Raw genomic sequence first — 23,663 nt, 5'->3', positions numbered from 1 at the left:
GGGGTTGGGGAATGAGAGAATAATGGGGAAACTTTAGAATATGTAGAAGGAAATAAAAGGGAGAAGGGTATGAAAAATAGTGGAATGAGACAGACATCATTACCCTATGTACATGTATGATTACACGAATGGTATGAATCTACATTGTGTACAACCACAGAAAAGAAATGATATACCCCATTTGTGTACAATGAATCAAAATGCAATCTGTAAAAAACCTGAAAGCTAAATAAAAAAAAAAAATATATATATATATATATAATAAGTTCAAGAGATTTATCATACAACATGGTGAATACATAGTGTTTCCTTGAAAATCAATAAGCGGATTTTAATTTTTCTCACCAAAACAATGATAATACATACATTAATTAGTTCAATTTATTCACTGCTCAATCTATATGTATTTTAAAACATGTCACACATGATAAATATATAATTTATCTATTAAATTTTTTAAAATGTTTACTCACATTTTCTAGAAATAGAAAAATCATTAAATGAATTTTTTTCCTAAGAAATAAATAACTAAAATATTGCATACAAAGCAATACTGAATGAACAATTTTAGGACAATTATTCATAACTTCATTTCTTAACAATGAAAGTTATAAAGAAAAAAAATTTTTCTCTAACAAACCATGACAATTCTCTGAAGAACATCTCCCTTATTCCATGACCTTTCATTCCAAAATTGAAGTTTACCAGGGATATTAACTTAGGATTGAACATAACAATAAATAAAGACCCAGCCTCAAGAGAAACAACCCATTGCTGATTGTACTCTAGTATATATTACAAATACATGGTATTTGACTAAATTTGACAGTTGTCCTTAAAACTTACCTCTTTGGGTTGCCCAGGATCCAACTGATCTAAAATCAACTGTAATTTTCCTTGACAAAATTTGTAACTCTGTAACACAATTGACAGAACATATGTATTTCAAAGACATTCAGAACTACTGCTATAAATGATTCTGCTAATATAATTTCAAGCACAGTATGAATTCTGAACAAGAGAAGAGGATGATCTATTTTGATTTGGCAGCAAACTTAGAATCTTGTTTGCCAAGGTTTTTAAAGAGAATTGAATGTCCCAGTAGAACAGTGTACCTTCAAGTACACGACAATTATTATTTGATAAGCAACTGCAACATGTAGAATATTATGAGTCAAAGGCATAACCAGACTGTTGTGTCCCCAAAACTATGAGATGAATGAAACAGAAAAATAAAACCACATGAGTAAAAAGGCACAAATAGTACCATCGGTGTAACTAAAACCCTGTTTGCAGTTTTGGTTCCCATTCTTTACTATACTTTTTCTTACCTTTTTTCCACAGTTCTTTTGTGAAAAAAGTTCCAGAAGTAAAAAATCTACATTTAGAAAAAAGTTCATAGAATATAACTATTTTGAAAGAGAAACTTTTTTTCCCACCAAAGACAATTTAAACATGCATATTAAAAGATCAACCAAAAATAATGAAAATAATATTAATGACTGCAATTTACTATCTACTGTATAACGCAATTTACAAAGTCTCTGAAATATGAGAAATATGAAAACCAAAGAGGTTAAATCACTTCTCCAAGTTACAAAATTATCAAAAGGCACATTCCCACCCATATTAGGACCTTCTCTCTTCATTATCTGTGCTTTCCTGAGGTGCTCTCATTCAGTTCTTGGACTTTAAATAGATCATAATGATGCATAATTTTTGGCTGGGGTGTATGTGAGTGATACAGTGCTTCCCTAAGATGTGTGAGTCCCTAGGTTCAATCTCCATAACCACAAGAAAATAAAGTATAAACTTTAATGCTTTTCTAGTTGGAATAAACAGCCTCAATCTACTTATCCCTTCAGTTATCTTCTTAAACATAATACGAACTTCTCCTTAAAACTATTTTTAAGCAATGAAATAATTTTTATTACATGAGACATCAAAATGAGTCCAATACCTGTCTTAAAGGTGACCTATGCTAAAATCTTTTTTGTATTATTGTTTATAAGTGGACAGACATAAATATATAATTGTTGTTATGGCAATTTAACTCGGACATATAGACAACATGTTCACCTGAGTATATACCTATCAGACTTTCAGTTGTTTTAAATATTTCTTCTGTTGTATACATTGTCTGTCAGATGCAGGTTACATAGACTGCAAATAGAAAATTCACTCTGGTTTTTTACAGATATTTTGTAGTCAGTTACTTTGTTACAACACATACTGAAAAATATTCACTTTGTTCAATTACTACACTTTAGATTTTAAAAAAATTAAATCACTCTCAAAATTAACTATACTATTCTTCTATTTTAAATGTTTGGTTTGTAAACTACAGAAGCCTTTAAACATATAACTGGTCAAAAAAAGATATCTTTTGTTGTTGTCCAAATAATGCCAGTATGAAAAACAAAAAAGGTAAATATGTAAATATTAAGTCTAATGATAACTCATGCTTTAATATGTCTAACTATACAATGACTTCTTTCTTTCTTTCTTTTTTTTGATACCAGGGATTGAACTGAAGGGCCCTTAACAAACTAAGTCACATTCCCAGACCTTTTTTATATTTTTATTTAGAGACAGCGTCTCACTGAGTTGCTTAGGGCCTTGCCAAGTTGCTGAGGCTGGTTTTGAACTCAATCTTCCCTTCTTTCCTATTCTTAAAAAAGACAAGACCACCTAATGCTGATGACAATGACAGCAAATACTATTATAAGGGTTTAATACATGATAGGTACTGCCCAAAATGATTTCCATTAAACAATTAAATTCTCAGAGCAACCCTATCAAGTGTGGCAAAGAACAAGGTGAATAGACTTTGGAGGGAGAGAAACCAGTTCTTTAAGATCCATTCCTAACTTAGCAATTCAAAGTTTAGGCAAATTACTTACCCATTATAAGCCTTACTTTTTCCTGCAAAGTGAACTAGTAACTCCTATAATAAATATAAAGAGAAGCACAGGGACCAGTATATGGCAGTAGCCTCAAAAACATATAGATAGTATAGCCACTTCTAACCTTCAAGCACTGTTTTCAGGTTGAACCACAATACCAAATCCACTGCTCCACCACAACTATGATATAAATCACTCTCTCTCTCTCTCTGCTATTCTTAAATATCCTCCATCATGTACTAATAATCTTCTGTTTTTCAAAAACTGGATCAAAAAATTTATAAACATTCAAGTTGCAGTTTTTAAAATAATAATGAAATAAGGCCTATTCTATGCACAAAATACAAGTGGTATCAAAATAGAAACATCAAAATTATGAATACAATGTTATTCATAGAAAGATTCAGACTTTTTTTTTTAAAGTCCAGAGCATGTAACAATTTTGAAGGCACCAGTAAGAAGGTCAGTATTTAATGGAATTGTTACCACACAGACTAGGTCAACTCACTGCAGCATGGAAGCCAATGCAGAAAGGCAAGGGATGGAGAGAAATAATTATGATAAGCTGGCTCACTCATCCTAAAGTGCTAACTTCAGGGTAGTTAATTTAGGGAAAGCTTATAAGAGACATGGGTGATCATAGACTACTGGGTGTCTTCTCATAGGTGGAGGTCTATGGCCAAATAATGCACATTGATCCTAATGACCTACTCATGAGATACCTTTCATTGCAAATCTCAAGAATAAATATCCTTATTTTCTCAGGCTATTCTTGTCACTGATTAGTTTGCTCACACACAGTTCCTGAACATATTATACAATGTACAGGTTAGATAGGGTAGCTGCCCAGAGGCCCTCTTGTTGATCACCAAACTCATGAGAATAAAAGAAAACATAGTTCGCCTGATTATTGGGGAAGACAGGGTCATGTCAAACTAAATAGGGAGTCAGGCATGAGTTCTGGTTCAATTCTTGATTTCAGAATGAATGACTATTTTATTTTCAAAGTCCTTTCCAATTCTGAACATATTCACTCAGCCTCTCTTTGATAAATTACTCTAAGTAAAGGTACACCCAAATATCTCAAGAGTTTGCCCACACTGAAAGAGCTTTCCAGATGTTCTAGCACTCATACACTTCTTTCCAAAAGTCAAGGCATCCCAAGCCTTCTTGATGGGCAGAACTCACTTTCAATCTAATTAGTCCCTTCTGAAACAGTCATCTCCATAGAGCAGACACTGAAAACTCATATATAAACATAAGGACATCCCAAACAAAGTCACAGAAACTTAAAGCATGATGTCATAAGAATCAAAACAAAACAAAAAAGGTAAGAATCTATTCTGAAATGATGACTACTTCCTCCACAGCTTTATATTTCTTCAAAAACCCATGATTCTAACAAGTAGAAATAATTTAATATTTGGGAACTAACAACGGCTTAACCCCTAGCTACTCAATCAAGCTTATTTGGATCTAAATACAGAAACACTACATTTTTTCTTCATTTGTGGTTCAATGTCAGTGTGGTCAATGGTTCATTCAAATAAGTTAGCACATCGTACTAAGAACCTGAGTTACAAAGTTGGGTTTCCTCTGTCTTTCAATTCCAGAAAATTCTTGATCTGAAGAAGCAACTTAGCAAATCTATTAAACCAATCATCTGATTGCATTAAACTAACATCTTTATACCCACACGTTTCCAATTAATCCATTAGCAAGAAATGATTAGGGCATGAAGAAAATTCACAATCTTGTCACATCTTGCATCACATCCCATAATAAACCTGACTTGTAAAGTTCACAACTCAGCACATCTCTCCTGCTAAGATGCAATGGTGGCTAAGCAAAGCAACTTTTAAGTTCTGCTTCAAATACTGAAAGAACCATTTTTTCCTTCAATCACGCAGTCCCAACTGTGACCAATATAGAAGATTTTTTTCATGTTTCATACAAACTTCTCAAATCATTTTCTGGAATATGGTTAGGATCTACTTTGTAATTATGTCCTTAAGGTAGAGCTAATTAGGTGATAATATTTCACTCCATCAGTCAGGACTCACACTGAGGTCAAACAGACTTTGCAGACAGTGCGACTGAACCCAGGAACTCACACATTCCAGGTAAGCACTTTACCACTGAACTACAAACCCAGTCAGTCAGACTTCTTTTGGCCTGAAAGTCTCTGTGTGGAAGTTTCTGGGACTTGAGCGCTAGTCCAGTTTCCCTTGTTTTCTATTAGGGCTAATCTAGCAGTAGGTCTTTTTCTTATTTTTGCTGTGGTCAAATGAGGAAGTGCCTTAGACCCTGGTTAGATAAAATGTAATATCTCAAATATCTTGACACTAAAAAAGTCTAATGTTTCAAAGGTAAGAATTCACAATAATCATCATTTCAGAAAATGTATAAAGGAAATGTTTTATCTCTGTATCACATATATAATTTTAATAAGGATTAACTAAGATGTTTGAACTAAAGCTTAATTTGTTTCAACCTTTATTACTTAAAAAAATCCAAGATAGAGTATTTTTTTCACCTCATTAAGATTTATGTCAGCCAGGCACAGTGGGTCAGGCCTGTAATCCCAGCCTCAGCAAAAGCAAGGCGCTAAGCAACTCAGTGAGACCCTGTCCCTAAAGAAATACAAAATAGGGCTGTGGATATGGTTCAGTGGTCAAATGCTCCTGAGTTCAATCTCTGGTACCAAAAAAATAATGATTATTATTATTTCAGACATTACACATGACACAACTATTCACAAAACAATTCTGTAAGGTGGTATTTCATAAACTAAATCTTTACTATTAGGTTATTTTATTGTTTATTTTTCTTCTGAATCTTTAGGTCAGAAAATATAAAATCTTGCTAATAAGAATTTACTGAAGTTAGGGATTATTCAACACCATTTCCAAATACAAATGAAAACTGAACAACCCACCTGATTGAATGATGAATCACTATCAGAGCAATTATCTGTGCAGTAACTACTGCTCTTCTCCTTTTGAATTTTTTTCTGCCTCTCCTGACTTCGTATCTCATCTTCTTCAAACTTGTTAATCATAGACTCTACCACTACCATCATAACGTTCTTCAGGGAATGCATCATTTCTTCATACCTTCAAATTCAAAGTAGTCTTAATAAGAGAAAGATTATCAGCAGAAATTAAAAGGCATTTAAGTTAAACTACCTGATTATTATCTCTATAAAAAAGAAAGCTCCTTTAAAGACACAATGCTGAAAACAAAAATCTTAAGTTAATATTTCTTACAGGAAAAAGTAGAACAGAAAAAAGAGGATAGGAATAAAAACCAATAGGGAATCCAAAAAATGTTATTCCTTGGGTTTTTTTCCTCTAGTTATATAAACTAACACAACAAAGTCAAGAGAATCTCAGGCAATATATTCCCATGGTATGTATTCAAATTACTAACAAGAAGATAAACTGTTAACAGCATCTTACCTAAACTCAAACTATTTTACACTTCACTTTTATCCCTGGTCTTATTTGTCTCTTTCTCTATCCTACTTTCCTTGCTATTTTTTTCTTCCCTTCTCTCATCTATACTTCATACCTCTAGGCACCCACAGCCTCACCTGAGATCTGCTTCAGGACCAATATAAGAGTGTATCTGTCAGAGGGACAATTCAAATAGAAGCTGGAGAACTCATTAACAGGGATGTTAGGAAAGGGATTTCTGAAGAAGATGGCAACAGTTCGAACTGGTTAACTTCTAAGATTTCTTTCAGCTCTAATTGTCTCAAAATCTTGAAAAAACAAGGGCTGGGGATATGGCTCAGTTGGTAGAGTGCCTGCCTCGCATGCACAAGGCCCTGGGTTCAATCCCCAGCACCACAAAAAAAAAAAAAAAAAAAAAAAAAAGAAAAACAAAAAAATCTTGAAAAAACAACTCACAATAAATTGCTGTATTTTTTAAGTACAACCTCTCAAGCATCCATGTTAATATTAGATTGAGATCCCCAAAAGCCCTGGAAGTAGAATTTTAGATCTAGAAAGAAACATAAAGTCCAGTCTTTTATTTCACAAATGAATAATATGTGACCTGGAACACTGACATATCTGTATTTAAAAAAAAAAAAGACCAAGATTTTTTTTCTTAATATCTTTTTTTTATTGTAAACAAATGGGATACATATTGTTTCTCTGTTTGTACATGAAGTAAAGGCATACCATTTGTGTAATCATACATTTACATACGGTAATAGTGTTTGATTCATTTTGTTATTTCTTCCTACACCCCCACCTCTCCCACCCTCTTTTCCCTCTATACAGTTACTCCTTCCTCCATTCTTGCCCGCCTCCCACACCCCATTATGTGTCATCATCCACTTATCAGCGAGATCATTCGTCCTCTGGTTTTTTGAGATTGGCTTATCTCACTTAGCATGATATTCTCCAATTTCATCCATTTGCCTGCAAATGCCATAATTTTATTATTCTTTATGACTGAGTAATATTCCATGGTGTATATATATATATATATATATATATATATATATATATATATATACCACAGTTTCTTTATCTATTCATCTGTTGAAGGGCATCTAGGTTGGTTCCACAATCTGGCTATTGTGAACTGAGCACCTATGAACATTGATGTGGCTGTATCTCTGTAGTATGCTGATTTTAAGTCCTTTGGGTATAGGCCAAGGAGTGGGATAGCTGGGTCAAATGGTAGTTCCATTCCAAGTTTTCTAAGGAATCTCCACACTGCTTTCCAGAGTGGTTGCACTAATTTGCAACCCCACCAGCAATGTATGAGTGTACCTTTTTCCTCGCCAACACCTACTGTTGCTTATATTCTTGATAAACGCCATTCTAATTGGAGTGAGATGGAATCTTAGGGTAGTTTTGATTTGCATTTCTCTTATTACTAGAGATGTTGAACATTTTTTCATATGTCTGTTGATTGCTTGTAGATCTTCTTCTGTGAAGTGTGTGTTAATTTCCTTAACCCATTTGTTGATTGGATTATTTGTATTCTTGGTGTAGAGTTTTTTGAGTTCTTTATATATTCTGGAAATTAGTGCTCTATCTGAAGTATATGAGTGACAAAGATTTTCTCCCACTCTGTAGGCTCTCTCATTGCATTGCTAATAGTTTCCTTTGCTGAGAGAAAGCTTTTTAGTTTGAATCTATCCCAGTTATTGATTCTTACTTTTATTTCTTGTGATATGGGAGTCCTGTTAAGGAAGTCTGATCCTAAGCCGACATGTTGAAGATTTGGACCTACTTTTTCTTCTATAAGATGCAGTGTGTCTGGTCTGATTCCGAGGTCCTTGATCCACTGTGAGTTGATTTTTGTGCAGGGTGAGAGATATGAGTTTAGTTTCATTCTGTTGCACATGGATTTCCAGTTTTCCCAACAACATTTGTTGAAGAGGCTATCTTTTCTCCATTCCATATTTTTGGCACCTTTGTCTAGTATGAGAAAATTGCATTTATTTGGGTTTGTGTCTGTGTCCTCTGTTCTGTATCACTGATCTACCTGTCTGTTTTGGTACCAATACCATGCTGTTGTTACTATTGCTTTGTAGTATAGTTGAAATTCTGGTATTGCAATGCCCCCTGCTTCACTCTTCCTGCTAAGGATTGCTTTAGCTATTCTGGGTTTCTTATTCTTCCAATGAATTTCATGATTGCTTGCTCTATTTCTGTGAGGTATGTCATTGGGATTTTAATTGGAATTGCATTGAATCTGTATAGCACTTTTGGTAGTATGGCCATTTTGACAATATTAATTCTTCCTATCCAAGAACATGGGAGATCTTTCCATCTTCTAAGGTTTTCTTTAATTTCTTTCTTTAGTGTTCTGTAGTTCTCATTGTAGAGGTCTTTCACCTCTTTTGTGAGATTGATTCCCAAGTATTTTATTTTTTTCGATGCTATTGTGAATGGGGTAGTTTTCCTAAGTTCTCTTTCTGAAGATTCATCACTTATGTATAAAAATGCATTGGATTTATGAGCATTGATCTTATATCTTGCTACTTTACTGAATTCACTTATGAGTTCTAAAAGTTTTCTGGTGGAATTTCCTGGTTCCTCTAAATACATAATCATGTCATCAGCAAATAGGGATAGTTTGAGTTCTTCTTTTCCTATTTGTATCCCTTTAATTTCCTTGGTCTGTCTAATTGCTCTGGCTAGGATTTCGAGGACAATGTTGAACAGAAGTGGTGAAAGAGGGCATCCCTGCCTTGTTCCAGTTTTTAGGGGGAATGCTTTCAGTTTTTCACCATTTAGAATGATATTGTCCATAAAGGCATAGATGGCCTTTACAATGTTAAGGAATGTTCCCACTATCCCTATTTTTTCTAGTGTTTTGAGCATGAAGGGATGCTGTATTTTATCAAATGCTTTTTCTGCATCTATCAAAATAATCATGTGATTCTTAACTTTAAGTCTGTTGATATGGTGAATTACATTTATTGATTTCCTGATGTTGAACCAACCTTGCATCCCTGGGCTATAGGAACAGCCAAATAAAGGAGAAACCAAGTGTATCAAAAAACAAAAATGAGCCAAATGACAAATCATATCTCAATAATAAAAATCATATCTCAATAATAACCCTGAATGTTAATGGCCTGAACTTATCAAAGATGTATATAAACACAGTGAATACTAAATTTAAAATTAGAAATTCTGAATTCAATCCTAACTCATGCCCGCCAGTTCCAAAAAAAAAAGTCTCAATTTCCTCAGCTATAAAAGGACATAAAATGACTACAATCTGGCTAAACTATTTCAATATAGCATGGCAATAAATAAATGAAAATAAATATCTGAAAAGGTGTTGTAAATATAAAGCACTAGACATGTATTTGTCAATACAATAAGGGAAATACATGAGGAAAATAAGCATTGCAAACAATTTTTTCTTTATAAACCTGGCAGAGTGGTTACTATAACTACATTAGTCAAAGTGAGAACAGGTACTTTCTCTCATAAGAGCAATAAAGCCAGGCTAGGTTTAACTAAAAAGAATGAATAAAAAGATCAAATAAAATAAAAAAGCCAGGCTAGGGAAAGAGAAAGAGATAGAAATAATAGATTGAAACTTTGTTTTGCAGTGCTAGGGTCAAACCCAGGACCTCATACATGTTAGACAAGTGCTCCATCAATAAACTCCATCACCAGCCCCCAGTTTTGGGGAAATTATCAGATACATTAATAAGATACTCTTTGCTAATAACCCCATAGGCCCATGTGTTAAAAGCTTGCTTGGTCACCAGTGACGGCACTACTGGGAGAGAGTGGAACCTTTACGAGGTAGGGCACAGTAGGATGTCTTAGGTCATTAGGGGTAATACCCTTGAAAGGAATGTGGGACCCTGGTCTCTCGTTCTCAATTTTTTTGCTTCCAGCCTTGAAGGGAACGGGCTTCCTCACCATGTAATCCCACCATGATGTACTGCCTGAGCACAGCCCCAAATACAACAGGGCCAATCAACCATGGACTGAAATCTCGAAAATTATAGGCCAAAATAATCCTTTTCTATTTATATAAGCTGATCAATCTCACATACATTTTGTAATAAATAAGGGAAACCTGACTAATCCACATTTTAAATTATATATTATAGAAATTACATATCTATATAAAAATGTATACTTTATATAATATTTAACTAAATACAAATACATATTTAATATATATTTAACAATATATGTATATAATATTGAGTTATTAGCAAATTTATATAATATACATTTCTAAACTAGGAGAAATCATGAGAAACACAAAAATAATCAAAGTAGATGGGAATAGATTAAGAATAATATGGGAAGGGGTATGGGGGCCAGGGGTGACATACAGAAGAGAACTACAGTGGAGGTAAGAGTCCAGGGAATTTACTAGTTAAAGGTAAAGGGATATAAAATGCAAAATGGAGTACTGAAACACTAATAAACTATTTGTATGTATAGGATAACTGAGACAAAAGACCCAGTTTCCCCCTCTTAAGATTCTGGGCAGCAATAAACAAGGAAACAAAACAATGCCCTGGTGGCCATCAATATCTATCTATCCACCAAGAGTTGTTCTCTCCTTCCACAGTAATTGAACTGTAGTTAAAATTACACTGACCAGGCTTCTTTGCAGTTAGTTCTGGTTGTCTGAATATAAAGTTCCTGTCCTTTAAAGTTCTGTGATTTAATGAAGAAATATAAAACTAAATCTCAATAATACAGAGTAAGATTAGGGTAATTAAAATCCATAATAAAACTGAAATTTGGATCTAGATATAAATGTTTTCAACATATCTTCTTTAAAGACAAACAAATTCTTCTGGAATTAATACCAACAAAAATGGCCACAGGGAAAAAGAGTAATAATTTTTTAATTAATTTCTTATAAAAACAAAAACTAGAGCAGAGACCCTCAAAATCAAGAGTTAAATGAACTACAGCTCAAGGGGAGCCACTGCAGCTTTGGAAAAGCTAAGGAAAACCAGATCCAGGATAGACTATAGATACCACTGAGTAAATACCCTTAATGCTTCAAGAACTATTAAAATAAGGTCTACAGAAAGAAAAAGCTCCCAAGTAAAAAAGCACACCAATCAACAAAAAATACTATGAAGTGAACAGTTCTACTCATTATATGAGTAGTATATGACAGGGCCTACAAATGAATTCTTCCATGTGCAAACAACTATTTAAAAAGCAAATATCAAAATGTTTAATTAGGAAAATACTCTGTAATTATTACAGTAAAAATGTTGTTAATAGATGCACTGTTGCCACATTAGCCCTAAGTAATTGCTAAAGAATCACAAAAAATTGGAAGAAAATAATACTCTGTACAATTTAAAGTTTTTCATCCATGGTTCATAAAGCAGAAGACAAACATTCATAAAGTCATTTAAAATCTTTGTAAGGTAGTTATTATTGTTTTAATTTTTACACAAGGGTAAACTAAAATACAAGAAAATTAAATAGCTTATCCAGATATGAAAAAGTAATTTCCTAACAGTATCATATAAAACTTTGCTCTTATCATTAAAATACCTTCATTATCTAATAAAGTATTTTAGTGTTCCTTTTAGAATAAGTTTAATAACACTGCTAACAACAAACTACTAGGAATTATAATATCCAAAGACAGAAATAAATCCATTTTTGTTTTTCTCCAATACAAAAATAAGAAACCCTAATCTCTATGACTTTACTTGATATACATTAGAAGGATGAACTTATTAAATTTATCAATAGCTATATACTATAACTTTGCTCAAGAAACAACATATTTATTTAAACAATAAAATCAGTTGTTACAAAAAGGAAGAGATCTTGTCCAAAGTTATTTTTTAAAGTTTATCTAAAAATAAGTCAGATTTGGGCTGGGGTCATAGCTCACTGCTAAAGTGCTTTGCTAGCACATGTGAGGCACTGAGCTCAATCCTCAGCACCACATAAAAATAAATTAATTAATTAAATAAAGGTATTGTATCCATCTACAACTAAAAATATTTAAAAAAGAAGAGAAATTGTAAAAAAATAAGTCATACTTAAAGTTTTAAAATGAAGTAGATATATAAGCTCAAGTACATATGCAAATATCTCTGATACTACAGTGGGCAAAATATGTCCTATGGACCTAAACTGACTTTTCACTTAGTTTTGAAAATAAAGTTTTACAGGCACACATGCGCATTCTTTCATTTATATATTATCTATGGCTATTTTCATACTACAACAGTTGACAAGTCCTAAATAATTATTAGATGGCCCTTACCAACCCCTGTTGTAAGATATGATGGAATAACAAAATAAAATTAACCTGGGTCCCTAGATGAATCCCTTGAGCAATCCACCTACCCATCCTGTATTCATATATGTCTGAACTATCACATAAAAGAGAAAACTACCCTCTTTGAACCACTGTATTTGGCATCTCTTTGTAAGAGCTGTTAAATACATATTCTTTAATTTCCATGTAACATTTTGTATGTATCATGGTACTGACCACACTGCATTGAAACTACTTAAGTTTCCACTACAGTGTAATATTGAATTCCCCGTTATGTTATGGATTATGGAAGGAAAGAAAACATCTTATTCATCTTTATAGCTCCAGGGTCTAACATATAACATATAGTTGTTACTCATTAAGTATGTGATAAGTCTATGACTGATAAAGGGAAAGAAAAAAGAATGTATTGTTAAATCCAGAATTATTTCCAACATCAGTGTATTAGTCTGTTTTCCTCTATAATAACATACCTTGAGGTTGGGTACTTTGTAAAGAAAAGAAGTTTATTTATCTTACAATTTTGGAGGTTCAAGATCTTTGGCAGAGTCTTCTGCTTTACTCTGATAAATATCTCTTGGTGGATGGCACCACAGTGGTCAGAGTGCATGCAACAGGAATCATACAGCAAGAAAGAAAGCAGAGAGTTGAGAGGGGCCAGTCTTGCTCTTCTATGACAACCTCTCCCTCTCCCTAGAACTAAATTGGGTCCCATGAAAACTTCCTTACTCCCTTCTGAAGGCAGTATCCAAAATGACCTAATTACCCTGCAACTAAACCCCACTTCTTAAAGATTCTACCACCCTCTTAATACTGCCATATTGGTGACAAAGGTTCCAACACCATTGGGAGACACACTACCTCTAAACCATAGTAATCCATAACATACAACTGATTATTCTGGAAAAAGATACTTTCATTATTTCCTTCAACAAATACCAATTAAGCACCTAGAATGTACCAGTAATTATCTAAGCATTAGGTCACAGAAACAAAAGATAAAATTATCTTTGTAAAGCTTAGATTAAGAAGCACATTTAATCCTTTATAAAAACAGAGTCAAAAAAGCTCAAAGGAAAATTAAGGAGAGTGAGAAAGAAAGAAACGGGAAAAATACTGGTTTATGCAGAGAGGTGAGTGAAGGGCTCTGAAAAGAAGACACTGAACATTAAGACCCCAAAAATGTGAAGGAGCAAGTCAAAAATATTTAGGGAAGGGTAATCTAGGTAACAGAAGCAGCAAGAGTGCAAACTGCTGAGGGATGGCCCAGTTGGCTTGCTTAAGAGTAAGATGAGATGGCAAGGAGGGAACATATGGTAAGAAATGAGAAAGGTGAAGGAGAAGGCTCATGGTGGGTCTGGTGGCCTACAGAAAGAACTCTGCATTTGATTCTGAGGAAAATGGGAAACCTTTGGAGAGTTCTGAATGAAAGAGTGTCACACTCTGACTCATTATTTTAAAGCATCATTTTGGCTGCTATAAGATGCTATGTGGGAAACAGACAGGGGTAGGGGGGTTAGGGTTAGTGACGCTATCTCAAAGCCAGTTGAAAGAAAGGTTATTTTAAAATATTACCATGGGCCAGGCACAGTGGCGCATGCCTATAATCCCAGCGGCTCGGGAGGCTGAGGCAGGAACATGTTAAATTCAAAACCAGACTCAGCAAAAGTGAGGCGCAAAGCACTTAGTGAGACCCTGTCTCTAAATAAAATAAAAAATAGGGCTGGGGATGTGGCTCAGTGGTCTAGTGTCCCTGAGTTCAATCCCCAGTACCAAAAAATAACAAAACAAACAAACAAACAAACAAACAAACAAACAAAAATATATATATATATATATAAAACCACAGGCATACTCACTCTTTAGATTCCTGAGTTCTTTTAGTAACATGCTGTACAACTGTGTCATAGCCAGATTCCTCACTCTGAGTCTGTTCAGATGTGTATTTTTCCATTTCTTCTTCAATCATAGACCCCAAAGTGTTGCATATGTGCTGTCTAAGGTATTTCACAAAGTCATAGCTGAAAGAAATATTTTTTTAAAAAATTCAGCATATTGTTTATTTATTAATCATAGAAAAAAATATGAATCAAGTCTATAACATATTCAGATTTCTTACCTTAAACTAGAATTAAATTGATCATTATAAATCATTAAACTCATCTAGAATTTTTTTTTGCTTTGTTTTTATCTGAGATACTTGGCAAACTTCATCATTTAAAGATGACCATGGGGAGAGGAGGTAGTGTCACAGAAGGAAAAGCAAATCTTAGAAGCATCCCAAACCTTAGTGGGTTTAGAGTCTCCTAATTTCTTTTTTATGCTCCTGTCTTTGACATGTGATGCTGAAGAGAAGGTAAAGCAGCTGTTGGATAATCATTCAGGCTGATAAAAAAACCTCACTAGAAAACAGTAATTATGAAAGAATAAATAGGAAAAGGTAAAGCTCCCATCACTAAAACGGAGAGTTTTTGTGTACATTTTAAAAGTGGTAACTGACCTAAATAGCACCTAAAAAGTTCTTGTCTGTGTTTATGGATAGAAGAATTCCACATAGTTCAATATGCTGGACATTTTTCTTCATATAGTTAGGTTGACACTAATATTAAAATTAGTTTGTAAATACAAACAATCTAGAAAATTTGAGAAAGCAAAAGTTCTACAAAGTAAATAATTATTTTATGAAACATTTACTGAAAATAAAAGGCAGTAAGTATGATTAATATCATGATTTTAGAAGTGTTAACATTTCTACACTCTCAAATGACAAAGCTAATTTAGAATGGGTCAATTTTGTAAATGTCATATATTCAAGATATGTAGCTGAATAAGAGCCTCATATATATGTAGTTCAGAAGATCAAGGAGATCCTGAATAATTTACCTCATACCTTTATGAGCCCATTATGGTATCCACCATATAGTTTTCAGTCTATTTATTAAATCACTGAATCCCATAAAAAACAGCCACCTTAGCAAAACAACAAAAGGATTTCATCTTCCCACTGTTTTTGATTGAGATTCTCTATTTCACTCAATTCTGACTACCTCTAAACATATTGCTGCTCCCTGGAACACCATGGCAGCCTCAGTACTATAAGTGGCAGGCCTGCCAGAGGTCCGTCAGGCCTTAATAATAAAGTAGAGATACTTGACACGAAGTTATGTGGTATCACAGTAAAAGTGTGGGGTTAAAAAGGCCTGCGCATCAGGTCCAGCTCTAGCACAAGCCAAATCTATCATCCTACCTACTCACTCACAAACCACCTGCTCTCCAGACTTACATATTTCTGCCAATGGCACCATCATTCAAACAGACAACTGTGTATAAAGTTTCAGTTTTAATAACAATCTTCTCCATTGTATCTTATATCCAATTAGTTAGCAATTTATAGCAAGTTCCTATAAATTCTTCCTCTATAACTTCTCTCTCTTCCCACTGTAGTATCCAAAAAGCTAATGAAAACACCAGTTGTGGGGTCTCACTCTCAGAGCTTTTGATTCAGTAAAAAGAGGGTGGAACAGGTTACAGGCTGGTTCTCAGGCTGATGCTGCTGATCCGAGGAAGACAATTTAAGAACCACCTATCTAGACAGAGCCTACATTCAAACACCTAGTAAACTATCTTAAAGTTCTTGGAACTTCAATCAGAAAACTCCTACTAAAAGAAATAGTACTGACCTAAAACATTGGGGAATATTGGTTGCATTACATTTAAAATATTTAAAATATTTAGGATTATTTTATGGTCCTCTATATTAATTTTTTTCAATTAACAGACCAGAATCAATCCCAATATTTTAGAGCACAGGGTCCTGCTGGAGTTTTAGGAATCACAGTTTTTAATTTCAGCTATCGGGGGCTGTACAGATTATACATCCTCTCTGGGCTTCATTTTTTTCCTTTTACAAAATGAAAAGAATCTATTTTGGAAACTATTATAAAAAAGATTCTAGATAATATATGCTCTGCATCTAACAAAGGACCTCACTTAAATTTAACAAACAATAAGTAGTAGCTACTATCATTCTCATATTATTTAAGACACATTTGCCACTGATATAAAATCCCTCTGAGATCCCATCTATCATAACAGATTTATGTCCCATTCATCACCACATATATCCAACCCTCCCTTTTTTCTATTCTCAATACCGTTGATATAACACTCACCTTCACCACTTAATGTTTTACTACCACTCTTCCTTCAGTAGGATCATCTTCTACAACCTAAAATACTATCTCCTCAAAGCCTTTGTTTCCAAAAACCTGGTAATTTTTTTTGCCCTTAAGCCCCTAAAGTACTTTGTCCCTCTCTATTTAGAATTCAAAATATTCTGTCTTGTATGTACTTATATGATCTGCTTTATTATTTGTTGGGTTTAGACCCTATACATTCAGGATTTTTTTCTTTATTAACACCTAATAACTACATATTTATGGTACTGAAATAGTGCAGTGTGCTATTTTAATATATGTATATAATGTGTTCTGATCAGAGTATTTACATGAACACTTTCATATTCTTTATATATTTGACAGAAGGATAAATCCACGTGTTTGTGTATCACCTGCAATATCTTACACATAGTAGAAACTATAAATAATTGAATTCAAATATGGTATTTGGGACAACTCCAGAAAGAGAATATGTGAAATGTAGCATTTCAAGCACCTCTTTAAAAAACCCTGTACCCCTTGATGGGCAGAATCATACCCTCTAGGTACAAGAATTTCCTGTTTCTCCTTTGCTAGCAAAGCAATAAAACCTCTTTTTCCTTTTTCTCAAAACTATCCTCATTATTGAATTGGCATCAAGGACAAGGACCATGCTTTAGGGAACAAATTGGGGACCCAGATGTGACTTGACAGCAGCCCCCACTCTGGCTTTCTTCAGCAGGCCTGGCTCTCTAAGCAAATCTCCTCAATGCTAAGGATGTAAGGTGGCCAGTGAACTTGTTGAGAGCCAAAGTCTGGAGTGTTAACAGACAGATGAATTTGCCTCAGGTCAAACTGAAGAAGCTATTCTTATCAGTAAAGGGGGAAACTGAGGGACAGTTAGAGCAGCTGCTACAGCTTATTTTCCTTCAGGAATCTCCTGCCTTCTCTTTGAACAATATAGGTTGCTCTGCCTTGGTCCACTTTGAAAAAAAAGGAAACTGAAGGCAGTAAAGTCACAACACCCCTGACCATCTGCATAATCCCTGGCCTATGTCTGCCTTGTGCCACCAAAGACCTCTGGACTGCCCTGATGCTAAATACCCTTAAGTACCTGTGCATGCCCCAAGTGATAGAGAATAAGGATTTTGGTTCACTTCCCCCAACTTTACCCTCTATCAGCCGGAAGAGTTTAGAGATATCATTGCCCATTTTTCCACAGAAATGGAATGTAGAAACTGACAGTAGGGAAATGTATCAGTGGTCCACTTTGAGCTTTGAATGCAGTCTTTGCTGTTCTGCCACTGCAATTTATTTTTAGAATGGACATGTTTCTTTCTTTTCCTCCCTTCCTCCCTCTCCCTAATCTCTCCTGATCCCTAAGCTTGGAGCAAAACAGGATTACCTTTCTACCCCACCCTAGGTAGAGCAATTTGTACTTGAGCAGATACCACCACAGGAAGGAAGGAAGAGTTTGGGTTTGGCACCAGTGAAGGGTTATGGAAAATAATATTCCTACAAGACAGCTCCCGAAGAAAAATGGAGGGACAGCATGGCTCAGGAAAAGGGAGGGAAAATTGGACAAACATTAAACCTCTCCCAGTGCATTCTGATAACAATGGGCCCTGGGGGAAAGGGGTAGATACAGAATGCCAGGGCCTAAACCTTGACATTCCCCCACGTCAAATTAGTCAGTCCCACAGCCCTGATGCCCCCAAATTCTGAGGGTTCCCCCCCCCCTTTGGGAGACTCATATTTATTCCTGCCTACCAAAATTACTCCTCAAACTGACAATTTACCCCACAACCAAAGCCTACCCATTCCAATAACAGCACACACCAGATGCAGGAGCCCTCCCGCCCCCCAATTATTCCCTCACTCATAGGCCTAAAAACATCCACCAGGATTAACACAGGAGCAGCAGGGTTAGGAACCTTTATTAACTATAAAAAATAGCACAGGTTATTGCAGATATCCAGCAGGTCACTGATTTGGTAATGACTTTATAAGCTCAACTGAACTCCCTGACATCTCATCCTACAGCCAATCAGGGAAGAATGCTATTTCTATATAAACCAATCAGAAGTGGTAAGAGACAAGGTTATTTCACAGCCTGTGTGTTAAATACCAACGTTTTATCGTTTGGACTTATTTAAGTACAATACAATGCTTCACAAAATATGCATCATGTTAAATGTGAAAACTGGCCAGTAGCCACCTGGCTCCCTGTAAAAGTGCTAAACATTTTATCCCAGGGCTAATAGCTGACATTATTAATTTGGCTGGGATAACTGCCTCTGCATCTACTGCAGTGGTGGCAATGCACCAGCAGGCACCAGCAACTCATTTCTTTCAACAATTTCAAAAATTTTACTGAGACCTGGCAAACTCAAGTACATATTGATCCTTTTCATAATGCCTCTTTGGATGTGTCAAAATAACAATCTCCAGTTCTGGTCCAGGCCAATACAAAAACACCTACTTTTAATAATGAAGAAGTTTGGGGCAGTTTGGCTGAAGGAATTTCTTCTCTGACTCTTTTAAGTACTTTTCTACACATGTAGTTGGGTTACTAGTTATAACTGTACTGTTAATTTAACTCTGTTCTTGTTTTACGTAGTTTGTCAAGCAGGATGATGATGGTTAAAACATCAGGAAATTATGGTTCCAAATTTAATCTTTGGAATGCTTGCTATGCTTCAGAGGACCCGGACCCCTGAAATCATGGAGAGTGCACCCTAAATTTAAATAGGGCACAATGGCCTTGATTAAGGAAAACAGGGTCCCAACTATTTTACCTGCTACATATTTGAAGTGTATGATTCCTGGCATTTTAGAAGAACATGTCTGGTTTTGACACCGGAAAATTTTTTTCCTAGCACTAGCAAATTAAGTAATCATCACCTTTCTTATAGTTGCCTAATTTCACTGTACTTATAAAAACCTTTCCCTGCCAATTCTTAATCCTGTATAGGAACAATTTAATAAGTTTACCTGCACAGCCCCAGCTGCCTCCCAGAACACATGGATGCCATTCTCCTGCTCACCTCCTGACTCACCAAGACCAAAAAGGGGAACTCCACCTGCGATGACCTCCAGGTCCCCTCCCCATAACTTTCCCCACCAGGGTCTCCATGCTCTGTTCCAGAACTCTGAAAGAAGGGGGTCCCTCCAGTTCACCCCTTCTCAGCTCTAAGCAGCCAGAACTGATCCAACGCCCCAAATCTTTTTCCCCTTTCAGAGTCTGGAATGAAGGGTTATGGAAAATAATATTCTTACAAGGTAGCTCCCCAAGAAAAATGGAGGGATGGTGTGGCTCAAGAAAAAGGAGGGGAAATTGGTCAAACAATAAACATCTCCCAGTGCATTCTGATAACAATGGGCTCTGGGAGACAGGGGCAGATATGGAATGCCAGGTCCTAAACTTGACCTTCTGCCACGACAAATTAGTTCTGAATGACAATGGGCGAGACTTGAGTACTAATTCCTTTGGATCTGGTTTTAACCTGTACAACTAGCTCCTGACAGTCAAAACTACATGGTCAAAACTGTGCGTGTACAGTTTCCAACGATTACATCATCGTCATTGTACCCTATAAAATGAAAATCCCTTCTGTACCTGGGAGCCATTTTCCCATCCAGAAAATGGGTCCTAACAGCGACCCACCCCGCGAAGGAATAAAGGCTTCTCTGAATCCATTGAGGTCTGCTTCCAGTCCTTTTGCGCACTAACAAAATATCTAAGAAATGACTATCTCCCAAATTAACAAGTGAATTACAACTCTGGACAGAGAACACCTGGAATATAATCTTTGTATCACCTCTTTTCAAACCCCCTGCTCCTTCCCCTGATGGGCAGAATCACAACCTCCAGGAGTCCCCTGTGTTTCTCCTTTGCTAGCAAAGCAATAAAACTTCTTTTTCCCCTATCTAAAAAAAAAAAAAAAAAAAAAAAAGAAGGAGGAGGAGGAGGAGGAGGGAAGGAAGAAAAAAAAGGGAAGAAAAGAAAGACATGTAATACTTGGAAGAGTTTATCTTTTCATTTCCTATATCTGTGGTTATCAGATTGGGCTTGCTTATTCTCTCAAAATATTTTAGTGGTTAGCTTCATGTTCATGTTATTTCTTTTAATAAAATTCATTTAACATTATGCTATACTTATGAGTCCACATATATAGTCTTTTATTCTTTCTATATTCCCTCTCTAAGAAAGAAAAAGAACAAGTGGGGTACAGGGGAGGAATAAAAGGGAAAGAAAGAATAGAGCAAAAAAGAATCTCCTCTTTCCAACTACCTGCCATATTTTCAGCCTTATTTTTTTGGAATCCTAAACTTGATACCATGGAATGCTCTCTTATGTCTCTACTTTATGCGCCCCAGCCCACCAATCACATCCATCCAGTCATAAACACCTGTTAATATGTCCTGCACATCCCTTGTTTTTATCACTTTTCCCTTTTTTCTACCAGTACAAAATCACATCATCTCATGCAGAGACGACTACAGCAACCTTTTGGCTTATCTTCTCACTTTTGCTCTTTCCTCTGACATCCATCCTGAACACTGTAGTCATAATGATCTTCAAAAATCACTTATTTTGCCAGTGTGGTGGCACACTCCTGTAATCCCAGTGATTCAGTAGGCTAAGGCAGGAGGATGGCAAATTCAAGGCCAGCCTCAGTATCTTAACAAGGCCCTAAGCAACAAAGCGAAACTCTGTCTCAAAAATTTAAAAAACTTAAATTTAAAAAAGGGCTGGGGAGGTGACTCAGTAGTTAAGTACCCCTTAGGTTCAATCCCCAGTACCAAGAAAAGAAATAAATCACTGATGTCACTATTTCACTCAGAGTGACAGTCATTTTACTCATATCAATACCTCACACCATGTCATGTCACATAAAGTCTCAATAAGTGTTTGCAGAATTTAAAATTAATTATTGACTGCTTATGTCTTTCATGGTCAAATACAGCTTCCCTGGCAGAATTATATACCTAATCAATCGAACCCCTTTATCAAGGTATCTCCACTTAAATGAGGCTATATTCAATATTCAACAAACTACCAACTGTGTTATTTGCTTATAAGCAAGTAAAAAACTAACTTGTAACTGACTGTTAGGCTAATCTGTGCCAAGCAGTTTATTAATATTATTAATATTTATTAATATTATTTTATTTATTATATAATATAATATTATATTATTTATTATAATATTTATTTATTTATTTTATTAATATTATTTTAGGTAAAATAAATGTGAACACAGATTCCAAAACTTTAAGGGCCTTGCCAAATTTACAAGCTACTAATTCATTCACTGTATTCTTTTTTTTAAATTTTAGATATTTTTATTGATTTTAAAACAAAATCCAGTTTGAACCACAAAATTCAGTTTGAACCACGATTGGAAATACAATGTTTACAATATATTTCTAAAGTTATTATTCTATGTAATAATAAAACAACAGCATAGCATAATGTGAAGTTTTCATTCCAGCGGTTTATATATTTTCTTAGGATGAATTAAATTTTTTTAAATTTAATACCACTTAACTGTACAAAAACAAAACCATTTTTAAATGACTTGCCAAACATCATTTATGACTGTGTTTAAAAACCAGCTTTTCAATGTGTGGGCAAAGCTGTGAGTCGTCTACACCTTCACAGCGAGTTGGAAAGGCTTCGCCTTTACCACCTATAAGAGTAGACTGTGGGATTTCTTTCCCCCAAGAATCATTTATACTTGATCTTGCTGGAGTACTGGTGTACACGGAACCCTCGTGCCACATTTAATCAGAATCTCATCCACCTGATTTTGTGCAATGCTAGAGCTACTGGGTAAAGAACTTCCTGTGCTCCTATGTGCTCCTACGCCAGCAGACCCACCCAGGTCATTCCACTACTGTCCCTGCAGAAGGTCTGTCGTAATGAGAGCGGGTCCTATGCCCCACCTCTGAGAAAAGGGGCTGGGAGGACTCCTGCTGACAGATCCACTGCTACTCTGGACACTGGGAGAGGAGGACTTAGCTGGAGAAGTATTTAGCACACACCTCAGGCGTGTCCCCTGTGCCCCACATTGCCCTCCTCTCTCATCTGTCAGTCAAGTCACCTCTAACGCTTTAAGTAAAATCTTAGGTGCTCTGAAGTCTGTCATTAAGCATGATGCCTCTCTTACTACAGTAATTTCTTCTTTGGATTAAAAATAAATTCCCTTAAGGAAATAAAACCACTGAATACCTAAACCTGCCTGTGCAGCTTCTAGTTTGTTTCTTTTAAATGACCTGAGTCATCTAAAATTCTGTGGCAACTACTATGAGTTTGCTTATTAACATAAAGTAAGAGAAATGTAAAGATGAATTACTTAAGTTACAAAATCAAGTTCTGATTCTAAACACACGTAACAAGGACATCTGTACATTCAGGATTAAGATGTCTTTAAGAGTTGAAACGAGTTTGGAGGTCATCCAGCCCAACTTCCATCCAGATATCACGCCTCTCACATACAGTAGTCTCCTGAATTATAAAAATTTATAGTTATTTCCAAAAAAAGCTACATAAATAAAAAGTATCTATTTATAGAAATATCTACTTAAATTCCATAATTTAAATATTCAAATCAAATTGGGTAGAATTGCTTCCCTCTCACCCCAAGACTGTATTTACACCCTGTATATCAAATTACATTTAAACAATGAAGTAGTACCACCTGACAAAAATGGAGAAAATAGTATTCTAACACAGTCCCTTCATTCACTCTATTCTAATACTCATGTTATTCCCATAACTCTACAGTTCCTAGAGTTTTAAAAATTCCAGAAATGT

The 23,663-nt window shown here is 35.2% G+C and overlaps 1 protein-coding gene across 2 annotated transcripts in view; it reads right to left on the bottom strand.

Annotated features, from left to right (window-relative positions):
- The window catches only part of Tbc1d32 (TBC1 domain family member 32), a 301,835-nt gene that overhangs the window by 190,883 nt on the left and 87,289 nt on the right, over positions 1-23,663 (bottom strand). For both annotated transcript variants that reach the window (XM_047558656.1, XM_047558654.1), the window contains exons 3-5: positions 14,543-14,704; positions 5,845-6,022; positions 847-915 (exon numbers count right to left, since the gene is read on the bottom strand). In XM_047558656.1, coding sequence (XP_047414612.1) covers positions 847-915; positions 5,845-6,022; positions 14,543-14,704 — 409 coding nt within the window. The remainder of the gene's footprint in view (positions 1-846; positions 916-5,844; positions 6,023-14,542; positions 14,705-23,663) is intronic.

Source organism: Sciurus carolinensis, chromosome 7, assembly GCF_902686445.1.
Source record: "Sciurus carolinensis chromosome 7, mSciCar1.2, whole genome shotgun sequence".
Taxonomy (NCBI): Eukaryota; Metazoa; Chordata; class Mammalia; order Rodentia; family Sciuridae; genus Sciurus; species Sciurus carolinensis.
Note: the sequence above shows the minus strand (reverse complement) of the source record. Positions and strands in the feature narration are given on the sequence as shown.